This window comes from Pseudophryne corroboree, chromosome 3 (assembly GCF_028390025.1).
Source record: "Pseudophryne corroboree isolate aPseCor3 chromosome 3, aPseCor3.hap2, whole genome shotgun sequence".
Taxonomy (NCBI): Eukaryota; Metazoa; Chordata; class Amphibia; order Anura; family Myobatrachidae; genus Pseudophryne; species Pseudophryne corroboree.
The window spans coordinates 478,646,540-478,669,303 of record NC_086446.1 but is presented as its reverse complement, the minus strand read 5'-3'; the positions used below and the strand labels follow the sequence as shown (position 1 = coordinate 478,669,303).

General features: G+C 47.6%; 1 protein-coding gene across 2 annotated transcripts in view; it reads left to right on the top strand.

Moving 5' to 3' along the window:
- CACNG5 (calcium voltage-gated channel auxiliary subunit gamma 5) overlaps positions 1-22,513 on the top strand; it is a 135,882-nt gene extending 113,369 nt beyond the window's left edge. For both annotated transcript variants that reach the window (XM_063960831.1, XM_063960832.1), the window contains exons 4-6: positions 13,904-14,044; positions 18,506-18,651; positions 20,539-22,513. In XM_063960831.1, the coding sequence (XP_063816901.1) occupies positions 13,904-14,044; positions 18,506-18,651; positions 20,539-20,796 (545 nt within the window). In that variant the 3' untranslated portion in view covers positions 20,797-22,513. The remainder of the gene's footprint in view (positions 1-13,903; positions 14,045-18,505; positions 18,652-20,538) is intronic.
- The last annotated feature ends 251 nt before the right edge of the window (positions 22,514-22,764 follow it).

Below are 22,764 nucleotides of genomic sequence, written 5' to 3'. Positions count from 1 at the left end.
TGGTTTTCACAAACGTGGCTGGCCTGCGGATTCTTGGCCAGATGGATTAGAATGGTGATTGCACAAGCCTATGCGCAGGCTGGTCTCCCAGCTCCTGTTTGTATCTAAGCCCATTCTACTCGGTCTGTTGGACCTACTTGGGCGGCCCGCCGAGGCACGTCCGCTGAACAATTGTGCAAGGTGGCTACGTGGTCCTCTGAACATATTCATCAGGTTCTATGCCTTCGATACTTCCGCCTCCCAGGATGCTACCTTTGGACGCCAGGTTCTTATACCCGCTACTCTCATGAGGAACTGCTTTAGGACATCCCCAATGTTATTCCCTGTGGAATACCAGTGTACCCCGATGCAGAAAAGGAGATTTATGGTAGACTTATCATAGTTAAATCTCTTTCTGCAAAGTATACTGGATTCCACAGGGCGCCCACCCTGACGCACTTAGCTTCTTTGGGTTTGTATGGCATTAGCCGCTGGTTCCTTCTCCTGTCGTGAGAATGTGGTTCTATGGGACTAACATCTGCCGTCTTTTACCTGCTACTGCATTGGACTGGTTAACAAAACTGAGCTCCAGTGCCTGCAGACGGGGCTATAGGGCTATAGAGGAGGCGGTGCAATGCATCCTGGGAACAGGCAAAGCTTTAGCCTGTTGGTGCCTCGGATAAAGATCCAACTCTACGCCCCAATGTTTTTCCCAGTGGAATCCAGTGTACCTCGCACAAAGAAATTTAACTATGGTAAGTTTACCATAAATCCCCTTTTATATATATATATATATATATATATATCCTATATAATAGCCCAATGTGACTCTGTGCCTGGCCCTCTAATGCTGGGCGGAGTCACAGCGATGGGCGGAGTCACAGATCTGGCCAATTATATAGGAGAGGGATAAGAAACACCCAGCCCAGGATTCACTTTCTCTGGTGTCCCAGCATGGCTGCAGCCACGGGACACTGAGGCACACCGCTCTCCCTGTCCGGCGGTCTGCCCCGGGGGCACAGCTCTCCAGGCGCAGCCCCTCTCTGCACCATGCTGCATGGGGGACTGCTCAGCTGTGTGACCCAGGGATCAGGGCCGGCGGTGGTGGTGGAGCAGAGTACGCTGCAGCTGTGTGGGGAAGTCACGGGCTCGGGGGATGCCGGGCCACTGTTTCTCCTGACGGAGATGCCGGGGAGCAGAGGAGGCAGTGGCGGCGGAGCTGAACGTGCTGCTGCTGCTGTGTGAGGAGGTGCCTCTCTCAGGGCCTTCTGTGGATAGAGACACCGAGGAGCGTAAGATGAGGTGGCGGCGGTGTCGAGCATACTGCAGCTGTGTGGGGAAGTGCCGGGGCCCAGCACAACCACAAGTGGTGAGTGCAGACAGGAGTGCAGTCGCTGAGTCTGTACAGACTGTACAGACCAGTATGTGTGTGCATATGTGCAAAGCATGCTGTGTGTATAGGACCCCGTCCCACACCCGCGGCAACCCCCGCAACTGCCCCTCCACCTCCTGACCCCCTCCCCCATCCGCCACACCACCGCTACCTACACCTCTCCCTCCCGCACCACCCATGCTTCTCCCCCACCCCACACGGCACCTCCCATCTCCCTACCCCGCCTGCAGCATCCACGCCCCCCCGCACCTCCACCACGCACAGCTCCTTCGGAACCGCTCCCCCATCCCCAACAGCCCTGCACCTGCCCCTCCCCCACCCACCACACCCCCTCCCCTCCCCTCCACTATTCGCACCGTTTCCGGGCCCTCTCCCCCATTCGCGCCCCCCCCCCCCACAGCACCTCCCGACCCCCTCACCCATCTGCACCCCCCCTCCACTATCAACCCCCCTCCACCCATAGCATCTACAGACACCCTCCCCCACACCGCAGCAACCCCCGCACCCGTCCCTTCTCCACCCACGCCACCCATCCCTCCCCCACCCTCGACACCCCCACAACTGCCCCTCCCCTACCACCCTTGGACCTCATCCCCCACCCACGACAACCCCCGCAACTGCCCCTCCACCACCCGCGGCACCTCCTGACCCCCTCCCCCATCCCCCACACCACTGCAGCTGCCCGTCTAACAACCCGCACCACCCATGCTTCTCCCCCCACATGGCACCCAACCCCCTACCCCACCTGCAGCATCCACGCACCCCCGCACCTGCCTCTCCACCACCCGCAGCACCTCCGGACCCCCTCCCCCACCCATGGCACCCCCACACCCTGCCCCTTCTCCACTCGCAGTGCCTTCAAAACCCCTCACCCAACCGCCCTGCCCCTCCCCCACCCACCACACCCCCTCCCCTCCACTATTCGCACCGCCTCCGGAACCCTCCCAGATTCGTGCCCCCCCAGCACCCCCCCCACCCCTCACCCATCCGCGCACTCCCCCTATCACCCCCCATCACCCGTAGCATCTACAGACACCCTCCCCCACACTCGTCCCTTCCCCACCCATCGCCACCCACCCCTCCCCCACCCTCGGCACCCCCACAACCGCCCCTCCTCTACCGCCCTCGGACCCCATCCCCCACCCACCCCAAACCCCGCAACTGCCCCTCCACCACCCGCGACACCTCCTGACCCCTCCCCCATACCACCGCACCTGCCCCTCTCTCATCCGCACCACCCATGCTTCTCCACCCCACACGGCACCTCCCAACCCCCTACCCCATCTGCAGCATCCACGCACCCCCACACCTGCCCTTCCACCACCCGCAGCACCTCCGGACCCCCTCCCCCATACACCGCACCCTGCAACCAGCCCCTTCTCCACTCGCGGCGCCTTTGGAACCCCATCCACAACAGACCTGCCCCTCCCCCACCTGCCACACCCCCTCTCCTCCACTATTCGCACCGCCTCCGGACCCTTTCCCCAATTCGTGCCCCCCCACCTCCCGACCCCCTCACCCATCCGCGCACCCCATCCCCCCATATCAACCCCCTTCCACCCTTAGCATCTACAGACACCTTTCCCCACACCGCTGCAACCCCCTCCCCCGTCCCCCACCCGCACCACCCACCCCTCCCCCACCCCCTCCCCTCCCCTACTGCCCTTGTACCCCATCCCCCACCCGCGGCAACTCCCGCAACCACCCTTCTGCCCCCTTCCACCACCCGCGGTGCCTCCGGACCCCATCCGCAACACCTTCGCACCTGCCCCTCTCCCACCTGCGGCACCCATGCTCCTCTCCCCCACACGGCACCTCCCAAACCCCTACCCCGCCTGCAGCACCCCCCTCCCCCACCCATAGTATCCACGTACCCTCGCACCTGCCCCTCCATCCACCCGCAGCACCTCCGCATCCCCTCCCCATCCACCGCAACCCGCCCATTCTCCACCCGCAGCTCCTTCCGAACCCCTCCCATATCCCCAACACCCCTGCACCTGCCCCGCCACCACCCGGGGCCCCCCCTCCCCCCCAGCACCTCTCAACCCCTTCACCCATCCACACACACCCTCCCCGTATCAACCCCCCTCCACCCGTACCATCTACAGACACCCTCCCCCACACCGCAGCAAACCCCACAACCGTCCCTTCCCCACTGGCACCACCCACCCCTCCCCCACCCGCAGCACCACGCCTCCCCCACCCATGACATCCATGCACCCCCCCTCCACCATCCACAGCACCTCTGGGCCCCCTCACCCATCCACCCAACCCCCACAACCAGCCCCTTCTCTACCCGCAGCGCCTTCGGAACCCCTACCCCCATCCCCAACAGACCCACTCCTGTCCCTCCCCCACACGCACCAAATCTGACGGGGAAGCAGAGTCATTTCAGCACTATAAGGAATGTAACAAAATATGCAAAAAGGAAATAAGAGCGGCTAAAGTAGAAACTGAAAAACTAGTAGCAAAGGAAAGCAAAGCGAATCCCAAAAAAATCTTTAAATACATTAATAGCAAGAGATTAAAGAAGGAGAGTATAGGCCATTTAAAAGACAAGTTGGGAGTCTTAAGCAAAAATGATAATGACATAGCGGACACACTAAATGAGTTTTTTTCAACAGTATTTACTAGAGAGGACCCAATTCAGGGACTAACACATAATCTCAATAATGAGAATATCCCACTGATAGGTACTTATTTAAGCGAGGAAGTAGTCTGTGACCGATTAAAACATTTAAAGATTAATAGGTCACCAGGTCCCGATGGTATTCACCCAAGGGTTCTAATGGAGCTTCACTCTGAACTTGCAAAACCGCAAGGATTCAGTAATATCAGGTATGGTTCCCAAAGACTGGCGTATAGCGGAAGTAGTGCCTATATTCAAAAAGGGAAGTAAAGCTGAACCAGGTAATTATAGACCAGTTAGTCTTACATCTATAGTGGGGACAGTATTGGAAGGTATTCTAAGAGATAGTATTCAGAAGTTCCTTGAAGTCAATAAGGTCATTAAAAGGAATCAACATGGGTTTATGAAGGACAGATCCTGTCAAACCAACTTACTTGGCTGTTATGAAACAGTAAGTGCAAACCTAGATCAGGGTAAAGAGGTGGATGTAATCTTTTTAGATTTGCCAAAGCATTCGACACTGTACAACACATGAGACTTCTACATGCTACAAGAAACCGCTTGGAAGCACAATATGCACTTGGGTCAAAAACTAGTTAGACAATAGGGAGCAGCGCGTTGTGGTTAATGGATCTTTTTCAAATTGGACTGAAGTGCTAAGTGGTGTGCCGCAAGGCTCAGTATTAGGATCGCTATTGTTCAATATTTTCATTAACGACCTAACAGAAGTTCTAGAGAGCATGGTGTAAATTTTTGCAGATGACACCAAATTGTGTAAAGTTATAAATCCGGAGGGGGATGCTGAGTCGCTTCAGAATGACTTAGTTAAATTAGAAGCTTGGGCAGCGAAATGGAGAATGCGCTTCAATACAGACAAGTGTAAGGTAATGCACTGTGGTAACAAGAACAAAAATAACACCTACCTACTAAATGGGGTAACATTAGGGGATTCTGTACTGGAAAAGGACTTAGGTGTCCTTATAGCAAACTAAGCAGTAGTACCCAAAGTAGGACTGCAGCAAAGAAGGCTAATAAGATATTAGCATGCATAAAACGGGGAATTGATGCTAGGGACGAGAGTATTATACTCCCGTTATATAAATCACTTGTGAGGCCACACCTTGAATACTGTGTACAATTCTGGGCACCATACTACAAAAAGGATATCCTGGAGCTAGAAAAGATTCAGAGGCGGGCGACCAAACTAATTAAGGGTATGGAGATGCTGGAATACGAAGAAAGGCTTGCAAGACTAGGCATGTTTACACTGGAAAAGAGGAGATTAAGAGGGGACATGATCAACATTTACAAATATATAAGGGGACAATATACAGATCTTGCGCAGGACCTGTTTTTGGTTAGATGAACACAGAGAACTCATGGACACTCGCTCAGGTTAGAGGAGAGGAGATTCCACACAATACGGCGTAAAGGCTTTTTTACGGTAAGGACGATACGTGTTTGGAATTCCCTGCCTGATGGAGTTGTAATGGCCGACTCAGTCAACACCTTTAAGAATGGGTTAGATAAATTCCTAATGGATAAGGATATCCAGGGTTACGGGGCATAGTCACGCACGGGGCATAGTCACACACTGTAATCGTGCATAGGAGACCACAAATAGGTTGAACTCGATGGACAATTGTCTTTTTTCAACCTTAGATACTATGTTACTATGTTACAATGGACCCCATCCACTGCCCCCACGCCCCCTCCCCCGCCCGCAGCACCTCCTGACCCTCCTCACCCATCCGTGCCCCCCATCCACCCCCTCCACCCATAGCATCTACAGACACCCTCCCCCATCCGCAGCAACCCCCGCACCTCCCCCATCCGCCCCCCCTCCACCCGCAGCATCTACACACACCCTCCCCCCCTCCCACACCGGCCCCTCCCCCACCCGCAGCTCCCCAGAAAACCACAACTGCCCTTCCCCCACCCGCACCACCCCCGCCCTACCCCCACCCATAGCACCTCCAGGCCCCACTTCCGCGCCCATCCCCACCCGCAGCACCTCTCAACCCCCTCGCCCATACACCCCTCCACCTGCAGCATCTACAGACATCCTCCCCCATCCACGGTCCCCCCCACACCCGCTACATTCTCTACATTGTGCCCTGCAGGCGCTGTTCACGCCGTCGCGAGAGGCAACGCTCCCTTCACCATCGGCTGCCCTTACATTGCGCAATTTTTTACCACTAACAACAGTAGGAATGCAGGTAATACTCCATATACATATATTCAACCACACAAAGGCGTGCAGGGGTCAAGGGGGCGTAGCCCCCCACGACGGTGTGAAGAGCGCCCGTAGGGCGCGATGAAGCACCTAGTATATATATATATATATATATAGATAGATAGATAGATAGACAGAAATGTAGCTGTTAGCAAGCAATGACAGCAACATAAAAGTGTGTATCATATTGTCTGTTCATTCACAATTACTCTTGATGTTTACAGTCACCCTCTGTCACATGCACGTTTCCAGTGTAGGTAACATAGGGGTGCTAGTGCTTATCATATCCAGTATTAAGGGTCACACTGAATAGCATAAATATCAGTCATACTCACAGTATATTCCAAGGAGTTTTCGTAAATCTGTTAGTAAAAGAGTTATGGAAATTCAGAGATTTTCAGACTTGTCCTCTTCTTGATAAAGTTCACCCAGCTGTGGTTTGTCTGTCCCAATAGCAACTTGGGTATAAGGTCAAATGTTCCTATAAAAAGTGGCATGACCCTGACACTATAAGATCTCCAGGTTGGATTGGTTACCTTTTCATCAGATGTCATGTTTGCAATATGAAAAATAAGTGGTTCTATACTGTACCCTCACCAATGTCAGATAAAAATGTGTTGCACCAGTAATCACAATTCTATTTATGTTTATGCTGGCAGGCATACATAGGAGAAAAAAACAATGAATGCGTTTTGCCCTCTAGACCTGGCCTTACATCATCCCACATACACAGGCTTGTTACCAGACAGTAAAGGCAATGCATGACTTTCAGGATGCCACAGGGGCTTGTAGGAGGAAAAAAAACAAACCTAATGTTAATGATATAAATTGGATAGTTCAATTGTTTTTTTGGTAGAGAAATATTCTTTTGTACTAATGTTCCCTTTTTAGTTTGTTGTTGGATATGGAATTGACTTACTGTATGGGGGGTACACACGGAGTGATGTTCACCTATTTTCTAAGCAATCTGACTAGATCGCTCCGTGTGTAGGGGTGCAGGTGACAGCGATGCGCAGTCCCACACATCGCTATCGCCGGTGCTAGACCGCTCAGTACACATCTCCCTCCACATCTCCCAGTCTGTACGGACCTTTAGTATTTATAGAAGATACAATCATGATAAAGCTCGTAATCCAAGCCCACAGATTTCTTATTTAATTAGTTTGCGCTGTATGGGGATGTCACACTTCCTTTTCTCCTTATATCGCCTGTGGGTGTCATGTGGTAGTCACTCATACAGGATCACACAGAACAGCATGATTGCCTGATGATGTAGCCTCTAAGTAGTGCAGCTTTACAGTTTATTTGCCAGTATACAGAAGAGAAAGATTGGTTTATTTGCCTTGTAACAATATAACACACACAAAAAAAAGAAGAAATGCAGGTGCACACTCTAAGGATTCAAAATGCTGGTAATCAGAACAATTATAATAAACTCTACAATTTAACATGGAGTAAAATTGAGGTTCTTAACATAATTTTGGGCAATAAATATATGCCGACCTACCACAGCCAGATGACATCATCAGGCGTATCCCTAACTTTCCTAAGGTTTAAGTCCATAGCTGAATGTACATGATTTCTTTGAGCAGTATCAGAGAAAGGGGGCTACAGGAGCGAGGAGATAAGTAATGGAAAATGCATGATGCAAGTCTTGGCCCTGTGCTTTTTCTTACTTTGCTATGGAGATCCCCTCAATGACACTAATCGATTGCTTAGCAACACCAGCTACTGAACGTAAAAGCTGTTGCGTCCAACAGTGGTGTTACATGAGGGAGCATGTGTCAGCCATTATCTGCTATCATTCATCTATCAAATGTCACCATTAAATGAAATCTAGCTCTCTGTATATAGATCGTGGGCATAATTATTAACTAATTAATTGCAGTCATTCATATCAAAATGCTGTAGAAAGTCTCTGTATAACTAGAAAACACATGCAATGTGTCTTATTTTGCAACGTTCTACCAATTCCTTTGCTACATAAATACTAATCCTAAGTATAGTACTTAGAGCCTTATTCAGAGTTGGACGCAGCTGCTGCGTTTGCACGCATGGCCGCATCCAAAGGGTCTACACACGTGCAGAAGCTACAGTGCACATGCACAGAAGGATGCGATCGCAGAGTGATTGACAGGGCGACGGGCGTCCATGGGCGGCAGCGCGGAGTTGGGAGGGAGGAGAGCAGAAAATGCAGGCATGTCATGGATGTTTATAGGACAAGCCGATAACGTTTCCTGTGTTTCCCTCTATAGGAAACAAGGCGCCGGACTGCCTGCATACGCAGCCATTCTGCATAGGCAGGGGTCAACCTCTATTTGATGTGATCGCAATTGAATTTGTGATGGCGGGGCAGCACCACACATCCTTGCCATGTGCTGGGCGGCCCCCAGCATGTGATTTCAGTGTTCGCAGATTTTGAAGCATTAGCAAAATCTACAATCAACTCTGAATAACCCTCCTTAATACACTATAAGTGAATTAAGATGCAAATTTCAAGAAAAAGTACACAATCTGGGTAAAAAGGCAAAAATCTGAGGATCGATATGAGTGATCCTTGTGATTCCTCATGCCATGCATCATTAGGTGCATCAAGAAACAGGCATTCCTTCCCCATAAGCACAACTCAGAATTGCACAGAGCTTTACATACATGCCCACAACACTCCCATGGCACTCTCACAAGACAGGGCGGTTCCATACTATTGTACAGATGTGTCCTTCTACATCCTTGCTGCAGTCACGTTAAACAAAACTTCTAGTCCCACCATGTCATGTCGTGACTCAGTAGCACCGAGCATCTTTTTGTGCGAGTTTTCTGTTTAAATGTGTCTAAGTCGCATTGCTATGCAAATAGGACACACGAGCAGCTTATGCTGATTAAAATTATATGCAGCATGCCTATATTCTGTGTGTGAATGTGGCTGTATCTGCATATGAAATGCTACGTTCCAGTGTTTTCCAGGAAATCAGTGTAATGTAGCATTTTGTATGCAGATACAGCCACAGACTCACACAGAATATAGGCATGCCGCATATTGGGGGTAATTCCAAGTTGATCGCAGCAGGATATTTTTTAGCCGTTGGGCAAAACCATGTGCACTGCAGGGGGGCAGATATAACATTTACAGAGAGAGTTAGATTTGGGTGGGTTATTTTGTTTCTGTGCAGGGTAAATACTGGCTGCTTTATTTTTACACTGCAATTTAGATTGCAGATTGAACTCACCCCACCCAAATCTAACTCTCTCTGCACATGTTATATCTGCCACCCCTGCAGTGCACATGGTTTTACCCAACTGCTAAAAAATTTTCCTGCTGCGATCTACTTGGAATTACCCCCATCATTTTAATTAGCATAAGTTGCTTGTGCATCCTAGTCACGAATATGTTGCTTTTTCAACAAAAAACTACACCCGTTAGCAGAATTGCCCGTCTGACTCACACCAGGCATCTCGTGTTGCATGGTGTATTGAGGCTAGATGTATGAGGACATATCTGTGTTGTTGCCACCAGATTGCTGCCCCAAAACAGCCAATTTCACTGAAAGACAGATCCTGCCAGGAATGGACATAGGGCCTGAAACGGCCCAGGAATTCTAGTGCGGACCAGCCCATCAGCCCTTCTGGCAATTGCCAGATAGCCAGTCCAGCCCTTGATCCGCCCATGTTCCATGCCACTCAGAATAGGAAGGACACAAAAAAGCGTAAATTAGCACATGCTCTGTGTGCTAAAGCTCCCCATCTGCATCCTACTGGAGGTGGCCAGTGGGGGCCGAGTCCGCCACCACTCCCCCCCCCCCCCCCATCCCCTTCCAGCACACGCTATGTCTCTCAGCCTGCCCCACCATTCATTCTGTCTCTCAGCCTGCCCCCCTTCACTCTGTGTCTCTCAGCCTGTCCCACCATTCATTTTATCTTTTAGCCTGTCCCCCATCACTCTGTGTCTCTCAGCCTGCCCCACCATTCATTCTGTCTCTCAGCCTGCCCCCCTTCACTCTGTGCCTCTCAGCCTGTCCCACCATTCATTTTATCTTTTAGCCTGTCCCCCATCACTCTGTGTCTCTCAGCCTGCCCCACCATTCATTCTGTCTCTCAGCCTGCCCCCCTTCACTCTGTGTCTCTCAGCCTGTCCCACCATTCATTTTGTCTTTTAGCCTGTTCCCAATCACTCTGTGTCTCTCAGCCTGCCTCACCATTCATTCTGTCTCTCAGCCTGCCCCCCTTCACTCTGTGTCTCTCAGCCTGTCCCACTATTCATTTTGTCTTTTAGCCTGTTCCCCATCACTCTGTGTCTCTCAGCCTGCCTCACCATTCATTCTGTCTCTCAGCCTGCCCCCCTTCACTCTGTGTCTCTCAGCCTGTCCCACTATTCATTTTGTCTTTTAGCCTGTTCCCCATCACTCTGTGTCTCTCAGCCTGCCCAACCATTTATTTTGTCTCTTAGCCTGCCCCCCATTTACTCTGTGTCTCTCAGCCTGCCCCACTATTCATGCTGTCTCTCAGCCTGCCCCCATTCATTTTGTCTCTTAAGGCCCGTATTCACAGGCAGATCTAGGGAGAGATGTGTGCTGAGCGAACCGCTCAGCACACATCTCTCCCCCCGCTCAGCACAGCGCTATGTGTGTTGAGCGTGCGGGGGGAGCGGGTGGTCATTTCACCCAGCGGGTGAAATGAGCGACCTGCTAGATTGAGCCTGCATGCAGGCCAATCTAGCACCAGCGATGCACGGGGCTGCGCATCACTATCGCTGTAGGGGGTACACACGGAGGGATCATACTTAAAATCTAAGCAATCTAGTCAGATTGCTTAGATTATCGCTCCGTGAGTACCCCCCTTGTGCCTGCCCCCATTCACTCTGTGGGATATATTCAATTGAGGTCGGATGCATTCAGACATGCATTTGTCGGAATGGATCCGACAAGGGCTATTCAATGCCCATCTCAATTTGACTTTAAAAAAGTTGAATTGAGATGAGGGACCGGAGAGGGGGAGAGCCGCGGGCAGAAGGGGGACAGCAGCGCTGCAGGAGGATGTGGCTCAGCCGCCAGACCTCACGGCAGCGTCCACCCGGCTCCAGCAAGCGGGACCTCACTTGCTGGAGCCGGGTAGATGCTGCCCTGAGCGGTGGCTATGACACATCCTCCTACAGCGTTGTGCTGTAGCGCTGCTGTCCCCCGTATGCCCGTGGCTCTCCCCCCTCTCCTCCTCTCAGGTCCCTCATCTCAGTTCGACTTTTTTTCAAGTCGAACTGAGATTGTCGGAAACGGGGCCAAAACCTGTCGAATTTGGCCCCGTTTACCTAAGAAGCACGTGAATCGGCAGCTATACTGCCAATTCACGTACTATTCGACAAGACGAATTCCCCGACTTGTCGAATAAAAATACTGGGGACTAAATAGATCGGAACCCCTTCTGACCTGAAAAAGTCGAAAACTGCAGTATTTTCAAAAAGACGGCAGTTTCGACCTTAATTGAATATACCCCTGTGTCTCTCAGCCTGCCCCACTATTCATGCTGTCCCTCAGCCTGCCCCCTTTCACTCTGTGTCTCTCAGCCTGCCCACTATTCATGCTGTCCCTCAGCCTGCCCCCTTTCACTCTGTGTCTCTCAGCCTGCCCCACCATTCATTCTGTCTCTCAGCCTGCCCCCTTCACTCTGTGTCTCTCAGCCTGCCCCACTATTCATTCTGTCTCTCAGCCTGCCCCCTTCACTCTGTGTGTTTCAGCCTGCCCCACTATTCATGCTGTCCCTCAGCCTGCCCCCTTTCACTCTGTGTCTCTCAGCCTGCCCCACTATTCATGCTGTCCCTCAGCCTGCCCCCTTTCACTTTGTGTCTCTCAGCCTGCCCCACTATTCATGCTGTCCCTCAGCCTGCCCCCTTTCACCCTGTGTCTCTCAACCTGCCCCACCATTCATTCTGTCTCTCAGCCTGCCCCCTTCACTCAGTGTCTCTCAGTCTGCCCCACCATTCATTCTGTCCCTCAGCCTGCCCCCTTCACTCTGTGTCTCTCAGCCTGCCCCACCATTCATTCTGTCTCTCAGCCTGCCCCCTTCACTCAGTGTCTCTCAGTCTGCCCCACCATTCATTCTGTCTCTCAGCCTGCCCCCTTCACTCTGTGTCTCAGCCTGCCCCACTATTTATTCTGTCTCTTAGCCTGCCCCATTCACTTTGTGTGTTTCAGCCTGCCCCACTATTCATGCTGTCCCTCAGCCTGCCCCCTTTCACTCTGTGTCTCTCAGCCCGCCCCACTATTCATGCTGTCCCTCAGCCTTCCCCCCTTCACTCTGTGTCTCTCAGCCTGCCCCACCATTCATTCTGTCTCTCAGCCTGCCCCCTTCACTCTGTGTCTCTCAGCCTGCCCCACCATTCATTCTGTCTCTCAGCCTGCCCCCTTCACTCTGTGTCTCTCAGCCTGCCCCACTATTCATTCTGTCTCTTAGCCTGCCCCATTCACTCTGTGTGTTTCAGCCTGCCCCACTATTCATGCTGTCCCTCAGCCTGCCCCCTTTCACTCTGTGTCTCTCAGTCTGCCCCACCATTCATTCTGTCCCTTAGCCTGCCCCCTTCACTCTGTGTCTCTCAGCCTGCCACACCATTTATTCTGCCTCCCCCCCCCCCCTCTTCCCCCCCCCCTCACTGTATCTCTCAGCCTGCTGCCCCATTCATTGTGTCTTTCAGGCCTGTTCTCCCTTCACTCAGCCATTCTGACCTCTGCTTTCTGTATATGAGGCAGACGTTGAAGCTGCAGGCGCCGCTGCAGGAAGCAGGCTCCTCTTCACGGCAGCCGCAGTACAGGGAGGGGCCGACCCATGATGTGACATTGTGCTCCCACCAGCCCGGGCCCCTGGGTAATGCTAGAAGCTTCTGTGCCACCAAGTACAGTGCTCGGCGGTGAAGTAGAAATTAATAGTGGATGCAAGATAGCCGGGCCGTACCACCATACCTGCACCACTGCATGTGTGAAATATATTGTTACTTTTGTCAATATAGTATGGATGAAGTTTTAAAATGGACACTAGTGAAATATGTGGTTATTTTTGTTACCCTCTGACACCACTGGACACCAAAGAAAAGTACATCTTATGTAGTGGTTTATATTCACACCACTCCTGTTTTATATTTATATTTAAATATTATCATATACACAGGTTGAGTCTCCCATAACCTGAATTCAGATATACAGATTTTTGTGAGCGTGATTGAGATTCTGACACCTTTGATTTCTAATGGTTCAATGCACACAAACTTTGTTTAATACACACATTAATTAAAAATATTGTATAAAATGACCTTCAGACTGTGGTTTATATGAAACATAAATGAATTTTGTTTATATAGACAAACTTTGTTCCATGCACAAAATGATTCAAAATATTGTATAAAATGCCCTTCAGGCTGTGTGTATAAGGTGTATATGAAGCATAAATGTATCCTGTGCTTAGACTTGGGTCCCATCGCCATGATATCTCATTATGGTATGCAATTATTCCAATATATGGAAAAATCCGATATCCAGATTACTACTGGTCCCAAGCGTTCTGGATAAGGGAGACTCAACCTGTATACTGTTCCTCTCAGCCGAATACCTACATTTTGAAATAAATAAAAAACAGTTCCATACACTACAAATATAATCATATCTGACACAATCTCTTCTGCATCTAGAAATGATTCGGTCAGCTACTCCATTCCCCCTGGTCAGCCTCTTCTTCATGTTCATTGGGTTTATACTGAATAACGTCGGGCACATCCGCCCTCATCGGACCATCCTGGCTTTTGTTTCTGGGATTTTCTTCATTCTCTCTGGTAAGTTTATGTTTCATAGGACATCAGAACTTTGTATACTGTATAAAAACTGTAATCACCTTATAGTTAGTTTTCTATGCTACTTTGTCAGTAGCCACTTTCTTGTTGTTACCTGTGTGTCTGAATCCTCCCTCTTATTTGTATACAGTGTCCGAATAATCTGTAATACTGTATCTAGACAAAATGTACCAGTCCTGTGAAATATCCTCTGTCTGGGGGGTGAGTCTTTTAGCATCATGAGTTGTATACATCTGCCCCACCTGCAGTCCATTATGAGTATGTAATTGCCGAGGTGCAATTACTTGTTATTTTTTGCTTTGCTCCCATCTTAGAAACATACCCCAATTATTTAGATTGTTTCTCTGCCGTTACCTACATTATTGATAACTCAGACTATGCAATGGGAATACAGTATTCCACATTAAATAGGAGAAATAAATAATGCCAGCCAGAAGCAGTATATAGAGTCTGCGAAACTGCATGACCTTCCAAGCTGTATTTGTAGAACTGTTATTAAGCAGAATACAATCCCCATTTATCACTCTATATTACTCAAGTATGACTTGGTGACCAGTTTAAGAAAAGCCTGTATACAGGAGGTGGGATGCACATTGTAACATTGTTTTTGTCCTCTTCTGTTCATTGTAACTGCAATGAGTGTTTTCCATAATTTATCCTCATCAAACTGAAAATGTAACTGCACTGTCTCTTTGTGGAATGTTTCTCTTCTCCATCAACTTCCCTGTCCCTTCTTCAGTGATGCTGTAGTGCATGTTGTTTTCCTGTCACCCTCCGTTCCCTGAACCCCATGTTTATCACTGTTTCATACAATGTTTCCTTATGTAACTTAATCTTTTATCTGTCGTGACTGGTCTATCCCTTCCAATTTCCACGTATTTTCCATGAACAATCTTTTTGTAATCCAATACTTCCTGTCACACTGGCCCTTTTTTCTTATCTTTCTGCAAATCTCTCAATCCCCACAGTAAAGCTAGGATTAGCACAATTGTGATTTTCATAAACATCATACAAATTATACTTCACGCATGCTGGGAACATTTAAAGACAAACAAATCTATATACAGTACACTGAATCATTGTACCTTGAGGAAAAATTACTAGTAAGTACAGTATCTACCACCTGAATTGGGGAATTCAATTCAACACATTGGCTGCAAAGTGTGTCAGGAACAATCAACAAAGACACTTTTTCGCCAATAACACCGTTCATGTCCCCTCGCACTCCATAAAGGTGAGCAGGAAAATTAGCAATGATAAGATATACTAATGTAATCTCATGTGTGTAGCCAAATGTCATGGCAGCACACGCACTGGCATACAGTATCTATGGATGCACATAGGGGGTCATTCTGAGTTGATCGTAGCTGTGCTAAATTTAGCACAGCTACGATCATGTTCCCTGACATGCGGGGGGACGCCCAGCACAGGGCTAGCCCGCCCCGCATGTCAGTGCCGCCAACCCATCCCCCCCCCCTCCGCAGAAGTGCAAAGGCATCGCACGGCGGCGATGCCTTTGCACTTCAGGAGTAGCCCCCGGCCAGCGCAGCTGTAGCGTGCTGGCCAGGAACTACCCCTCGCTCCCCGGCCTGCAGCGGCTGCGTATGACGTCACGCAGCCGCTGCGGCCCGCCCCCTGTTCTGTCCGGCCACGCCTGCGTTGGCTGGACCGCGCCTACGAAGCGGCGGCCAAACGCCGCTGTTTCACCCCCTTCTGCCCATCGATCGCCTCTGCCTGTCAATCAGGCAGAGGGGATCGCTGTCCTGCTACGGCCTTCGGCCATCCAGCATGCGCAGGCGCACTATGGCGCCGGCGCATGCGCAGCAGGGACCCATTAGTTCTGCTACGTTAAAACACAGCGAGCGAACGGGTCGGAATGACCCCCATGGTCTCCAGGTTTAAGGGTGGCCCATATCACACACCCTGCTCTCTCGTATATTACACTCACCTCTGTGGAGTCCTGTGCCAGTGCTGCACAAATCACCAGGCATATTGTACGGTGGCCATTTTCCTGGAGACCTGTGCATGCCAAGTAGACACAGGGGTCTATTTACGAAGCATTGGATGGAGATAAAGTGGATGGATATAAAGTACCAGCCTGTGGCATGGCAGTTAGAAGCCAATTGTCTGGTACTTTATCTCGTTGACTTTATCTTCATCCAAGGCTTAGTAAATAGACCCCACAGTGCCAGTGTTTACTTCCGCGAGAGAAGAGGGGGTCTGCATGGAGACTGGCTTCCTCCTGTCTTAAACCGCTCCTGATCACATTGTGCAGAATGAATTTGCCCAAAAAATATTTGTGATTTCCATATTTTACGATTACTGGACATTATTGAAACATATCCAACATCTCCCTAATATATAAAATACATCAGGCCATGCTCGGTTTACTCATATTGTATATGGTACCAGCTGCGTAGCAGTAGTAATGCCACATATGGGGTATATTTGCTAAGCCTTGGAGAAAGATAAAGTGGAGAGAGATCAAGTACCAACCAACCAGCTCCTAACTGTCATATGTGAAACACAGCCAGTAACATGGCAGTTTGGGGCTGATTGACTGGTACTTTATCTCCCCCCACTTTATCTCTTTCCAGGGCTTAGTAAACACCCCCCTAAATATTTACCAGACTGACAGAGGAGGGTGAACTGTAGTAATATATTTTTATCCTCACTATCCACATCTGCCCCCCTCCCCCCCCACACAGAAAAGAGAAAATATAGACCATGCAAGTTAATCCCAAGTAAAACCTACAGTAATGCTACTCACTAATTACACCCTTAACAATCGGACACTGATGAACTATATACATTGTCTTTTACTCCACAATATGTCCAATCAGATTTTACTTCTCATTTATCTAGCACCTTCTGGAAGATAATACCTGGAATCTGATTGGTTGCTATGGGCAACATCCCATTTTAAATAGTACTCCCATTTTAGTAAATGTACCCCTCAGTCTCCCAAAACGCTCTGGAAATCTCATTGATGCGAGAAAACTGGTGATTATCACGATTCACTTTGTCTTACTGCAGCCACCAAGATGTGATTATTTTCTGACCATCACACTGCGGTGGGCAGAACGTGAGGACACAAAAATACCAATCTGATGCAGCTGTCTAGATTATGGGCTGATTTGTATTTGTATGTAAACCCGATTGTTTATGTACAAATTCAGCGGTTTTGAATCTGTGCGTGTGCGGATTGGATCCTGCATGGTCGCTTACAGTCACCCCTTTGCTGCAACATAACTGACATGCTACAGCATTTGGGGGGCAGCAACCTGGACCGTTCTACAAAACTGGGGGGTATTGCCCCACTTTTGTAGGCATGCCAAGCCCAAGGTATGTGTCATCGGATGCAGTCTTCCTTGACCTGGCAGAGGCGTTCTGAAGGCTAGTCTGAGTACGTTTTGGCTTACGCAGACTAGCTGAGGGCTGCGACCCAGTCTGTGGTGATCCGCTGCTGCGTTTTCGGACGCAGCACTCAGGTAGCAGATCCTGCCAGGAGCCTACAGACGCCCCCTGCAGCATTAGAATATTTATTGTACAGTAATGCACAGACGATTCCCTGCGTCTGTTCAATACCAACCATAGCAGAATCAGGCCTTATATAAACCTTCCTTCCAGTGGTAGCTCCAGAGGTGGGGCTGCAGCACAGTCCAAAATTCAAACAGGGAAGCCACACCAACTGCCAGTGAGTTCCGGCCAGCGATGTTTGGCAGCATTTAGACGGAGTGGCAGTTAGCGTGGATCCCCGATTTTACTTTTGCACTGTGCTACAGACCCACCTCTGCACCTGCTACCGATTCCTCCTATACTCATTAACTGCCAAACTAATGCCTGAATAAATTAATATGCAGCTAGACTGCAGGAGATCCTTAGTGAAATATTATTATTATTATTATTATTATTATTATTATTATTATTATTATTATTATCCTTTATTTATATGGCGCCACAAGGGTTCTGTTTTCTTCTGGGTCCTATGCCCAATATTCTGTTAATTTCTTTCTATCTATCTATCTATCTATCTATCTATCTATCTATCTATCTATCACTATAGGGCTATAGGGACTATTGCATTTGTGATACATTGCTATATTATTTTACAGTGTGACATAAGGAACAGTAATAACATGGTTATTGCAAAGCAATGTTTTACTATTAATTTTAGGCGCAGAGAGGAGAGATGTATAAAATCCTCTAAAAAGCACAAATGGAGAAGTTGCCAATAACAACCTGTCATCGTCTAGCTATCCTTGATCTAGTACATTTAATAAAATGATAGGTACAGTAACATCTAATTGGTTGCTGTGGGCAACTTCTCCTACCTGTCTTCTTTAGAAGATTTCATACATCTCCCCGATAGTACTGGTCAGTTGATGTTTACAATTTGAATATAGTATATCATTGATTTTGCTTGTTTTTATCACTCCACAGGTCTGTCCTTAGTGGTGGGTCTAGTCCTGTACATATCTAGCATTAATGATGAGATTCTGAACAGAACTAAAGACTCGGAAACCTATTTCAGCTACAAGTATGGGTGGTCCTTCGCTTTTGCAGCCATATCATTTCTACTCACAGAGGTAATTTGGTCTATAGGATTTGCCTTTTCTTTATCATATGTATTTATTAACAGCCATTTATATAGCGCACACATATTATACAGTATTTTAAAAATACCCTGCCCCAGTGGAGCTTACAATCCATATTCCCTATCACATGGATATAGGGCCTAATTCAGCCTTGTACGCTAACCTGATGGTTAATGTACAAGTCCGATGGTGGGTATGTTGCGCATGGTCCTGTGTCCTTGCAGGCAGTGCCCCCTGGGCTCCAGCATGATTGACAGGCTAAGTGCATTTGGGGGCGGGAAAGAGGCGGTGACCAGACCCGTTCCACAAAATGGAGGTGTGTCACTTCTGTTTTGTGTCAGTGCTGAGGTCAGTGTCATTTAATAACCTCGGCTGCGGACCTGAGATGGCCCTCCTAAATAACCCAAAGGAAATAGGGGGTGCTGTGTTGCCACGCCCCCTTGACTCGTGGCATGCCCCTGTAGCTAGTGTTCGCGCACCCCTTTCGCGGCGCACGCGGCCCCTCGGCACGCACACACATGCCAGGGCTGAGAGTCCAACGGCGTTGAGAACCTATGTAGTATACAGGGCAGATGTAGCCACTCTCATCTTTGCGCATCACGGCAAAGCGATCACAACTACTGTGCCCATGAACGGCTGCATGTGTGCGTATGCATGCACATGGCCATAAGAAATGAATGCTGCGACTATACATCCCGTGCTGCATATAGCCGCATGCCGCAAAGCGTATGCCCATGCATACGAATCACACCCAGGTGACAGTGGCTACATCTGTACATACTAATTTCTTGTCAGAAACCAATTAACCAACCGGAGTAACCCACACAAGTATGAAGAGAACATACAAACTCCATACAATTAGTTAAATGGTCAGGAATTGAACTCATGACCTCAGGACTGCGAGGTAGCAATAATACTAACTACTACACCAACCATGCTGTTCAAACTTAACTGGGTCAACAAAGCTCTTGCCTTGCCTTCTTTAGAATAAAAAGTGTATTACGAGTTAAAATGAAAAAAAAAAAAATGCGTGGTTCACCCCACCCCCAAATCAAAAACCAGTCTGAGCCTTTGAGCCTAAACTGGGATTACAACGGGTTCCAATGTATAGATGGTTAAAAGGTAGACAGTCATTAGGTCGACACTATATGGTCGACAGGGTCAAAAGGTCGACAGTCAAACGTTCTACAGGGTTGACACGTTTTTATGTTTTTTTCATGCTTTTACAACTTTTGCCTCATCTACTATCCATGTCACAAACTATTACCTGTAGTAACCGAGCCCGAAGCGTGGCGAGCTAAGCAAGTCTGCAAGGGGACGCATTTCAACAAAATTTGAGTAAAAACACAATTTTTTGGTGTGTCAACATTTTGACCCTGCCGACCTTTTGGCTGTCGACCTTTCTTTGGCCCTTTTTGGTCAGTCTGCAAACCGATGCTTTGTACATCTGCGATTTGGATTAATGTTTATGTAAAATAACCGATAGTTGGTAAATAGTTAGAAAGCGTTCTAAAGTTGGTTATTTGGTCAGTTTTTTCACAGTTTACAGTAGTGAAGATATAATAGTCTTTTATTTTGCCAACATGTAGACATTAAATACACAGAAGTGAAATATTATAGACTGTTCTAGAATTCTAACAAACACATATTATAACTAGAAATGAGCCAGTTCGGTTCTATCCAAAATTTTTATTGGCTATACAAAACACGTGACATCCGTGAGACAATAAGATGCCGTTTTGAGAACCGAGTAAATCCGAGTAAAACCGAACCCGCTAATTTCTAATTATAACTGCTATTAGAGTATAACAGATATTACAAATCCACTAAAGTGATCTCTTGAGTTCAGATTGTTAAATACTCCTTTGTCTTCTATAGAGCGCCGGTGTAATGTCCGTTTATCTTTTCATGAAGAGATACACGGCAGAAGATGCATATAGGCCACACCCAGGATTCTACCGACCACGTCTTAGCAACTGTTCTGACTATTCTGGCCAATTCCTGCACCCCGAAGCCTGGGTGAGAGGACGCAGTCCTTCAGACATCTCTAGTGAGGCCTCTTTGCAGATGAACTCCAACTACCCGGCCCTCCTCAAATGCCCTGACTATGACCAAATGTCCTCGTCACCATGTTGAAAAATGACATTGGCAACCGTTTAAAACTGTATCAGTGTTCTGCAGGACATGCCAACATTCAAAATATGTTCTATAGCCCACTCATCGTGCTCCTTATCGCTAATGCCTGATCTCAACAAACACCTAGCAGAGATTTACTCTCATATAATGTGCGGTGAGGGTCTTGGCAGTTCATGTGTTCCACAATAGGTTAGACGAACCAGTTTTGTACAGTGTATGGTCTATAACGTAACCAGAAGACCTGACATGACATAACATTCAATGTACAGTACAACTCCGCTGATTACAGTATGAATCCATATTTTCTTCAAAACAACATATTGCATAAAGGTATAATGAGAAATGTGCTGCTTATATCACATGGTCTCTAGGGAGGTTGGACACATTCTCATAGTCGCGTCAAAACATGGTTACAGCCTGAAGTTTGCTTTGCCCTTGTGCCATATTTATGACTTCAGCTGAGTAGTGTCTGGCTAGTTTTGGTGGACAACATTGAATAAAGTGGTAGGCTATGTGGCCAACACTATGTAGTTATGTTATTATATATCTGTTAGAAGAGTAAATATCAATGTATCTAGAATTCAGGGACATAAGGGAAGCTGAATTTCTTGTGCACAATGTCAGAAGATCCAGTGTTCTAGTTATTGTACCGTGAGTGGTAATGTTAATCCCTTGTGGCGTGTAATCCCCAGTGCCTCTATATAGAGAAGCCTGGAGGAACAGTTGTAATTGTAGAATAGTCTCTCAAAACACTTGCTGATATAGATGAGTCGTTAACCCAAAAGTGTAAATTAAAATTTGAGATTGCTCTGATAACTGAAGCATTCAGGTTAGTGTTTCAATGCTAATTTAGCAAATTGTTCATACGGTTCTATAAAATCGGTGTGTGCACACATAAATACTGCAAAGATACTGTAGTCTTTATACAACTATCTGAATATAACTGGGTCAATAGAGTTCTTACTTTACCTTGAGATCTTTAATGTTACCCTGGCTACACCTGAACCTTAAACCTGCAGTAGGTGTAATTGCATTGGATAGTGCACAAATAGAAAAACCTTCATGCAGCCTATCCCCCCACTCTGCCAAGTTTGCCACCATATTGGTGAGAGGAAAGTGTGAGATGCTACAATAGTGTGAGAGGAGTGGCAAGGAGAAAACACACACACTTCCTGTTCTTAATGCGTACAGCCACAGAAATAGTATATGCAAGCAGAAGATGGTAGGATGCTTTGGAATTTTTACTAAAATCTACTGAAAAACATATATAATCAATGCTGTCTGAACATATTTTACATAAAAGTACATTCTATAGTCAGATCTGAAATGAGCGGAACTTTAATCTTCACACATTGAATTTAATTCCCTGCAGGTGGGTGGAATTAGTAGCCAGGACTGAGATTTAGGGTAGTTTTGTAGGTATGTGGAATATAGGAACAGTAGCACTGAAATAATGTAAATTCTAATTCAGTTTGTGCTAGCGCCCAGATTAAGGGTAGGGGTTTACTAAACATATAACTGTTTGCCAGTGCACTTAAAAGTTTTTGTTCTGCTGTTTTTATGAACAGGTTAAGTCTTTAGTAAATCACCAACTAGGTCTGTTAAACAGTTTGGTGATCATGGGTCATTATTAAATAAATGTATTGCCTTTTAATAATGTTTTATTTGACTGTGTACAAATTAAGTATTGTATTTTAATAAATAAAAGCTCAGAAAACTTGATGCTGAAAAATAAATGATATTATATAAAACTGACATTTAATTTGTTTGCTGTACATAATAGAGTTTCAAACACTAGCTAATTGGACCCAATCTAAGGCCCTGTAGTTTGGGTCTTGTTCTACTTCACTTAAATAATAATAATAATAATAATAATAATAATAACAATGATTAAAAAAGCGGGTTAACAGACATACTTAATTTTAGCTTTCTAAAATGACTCTGTTAATTAATGTAACTTCCATAAAT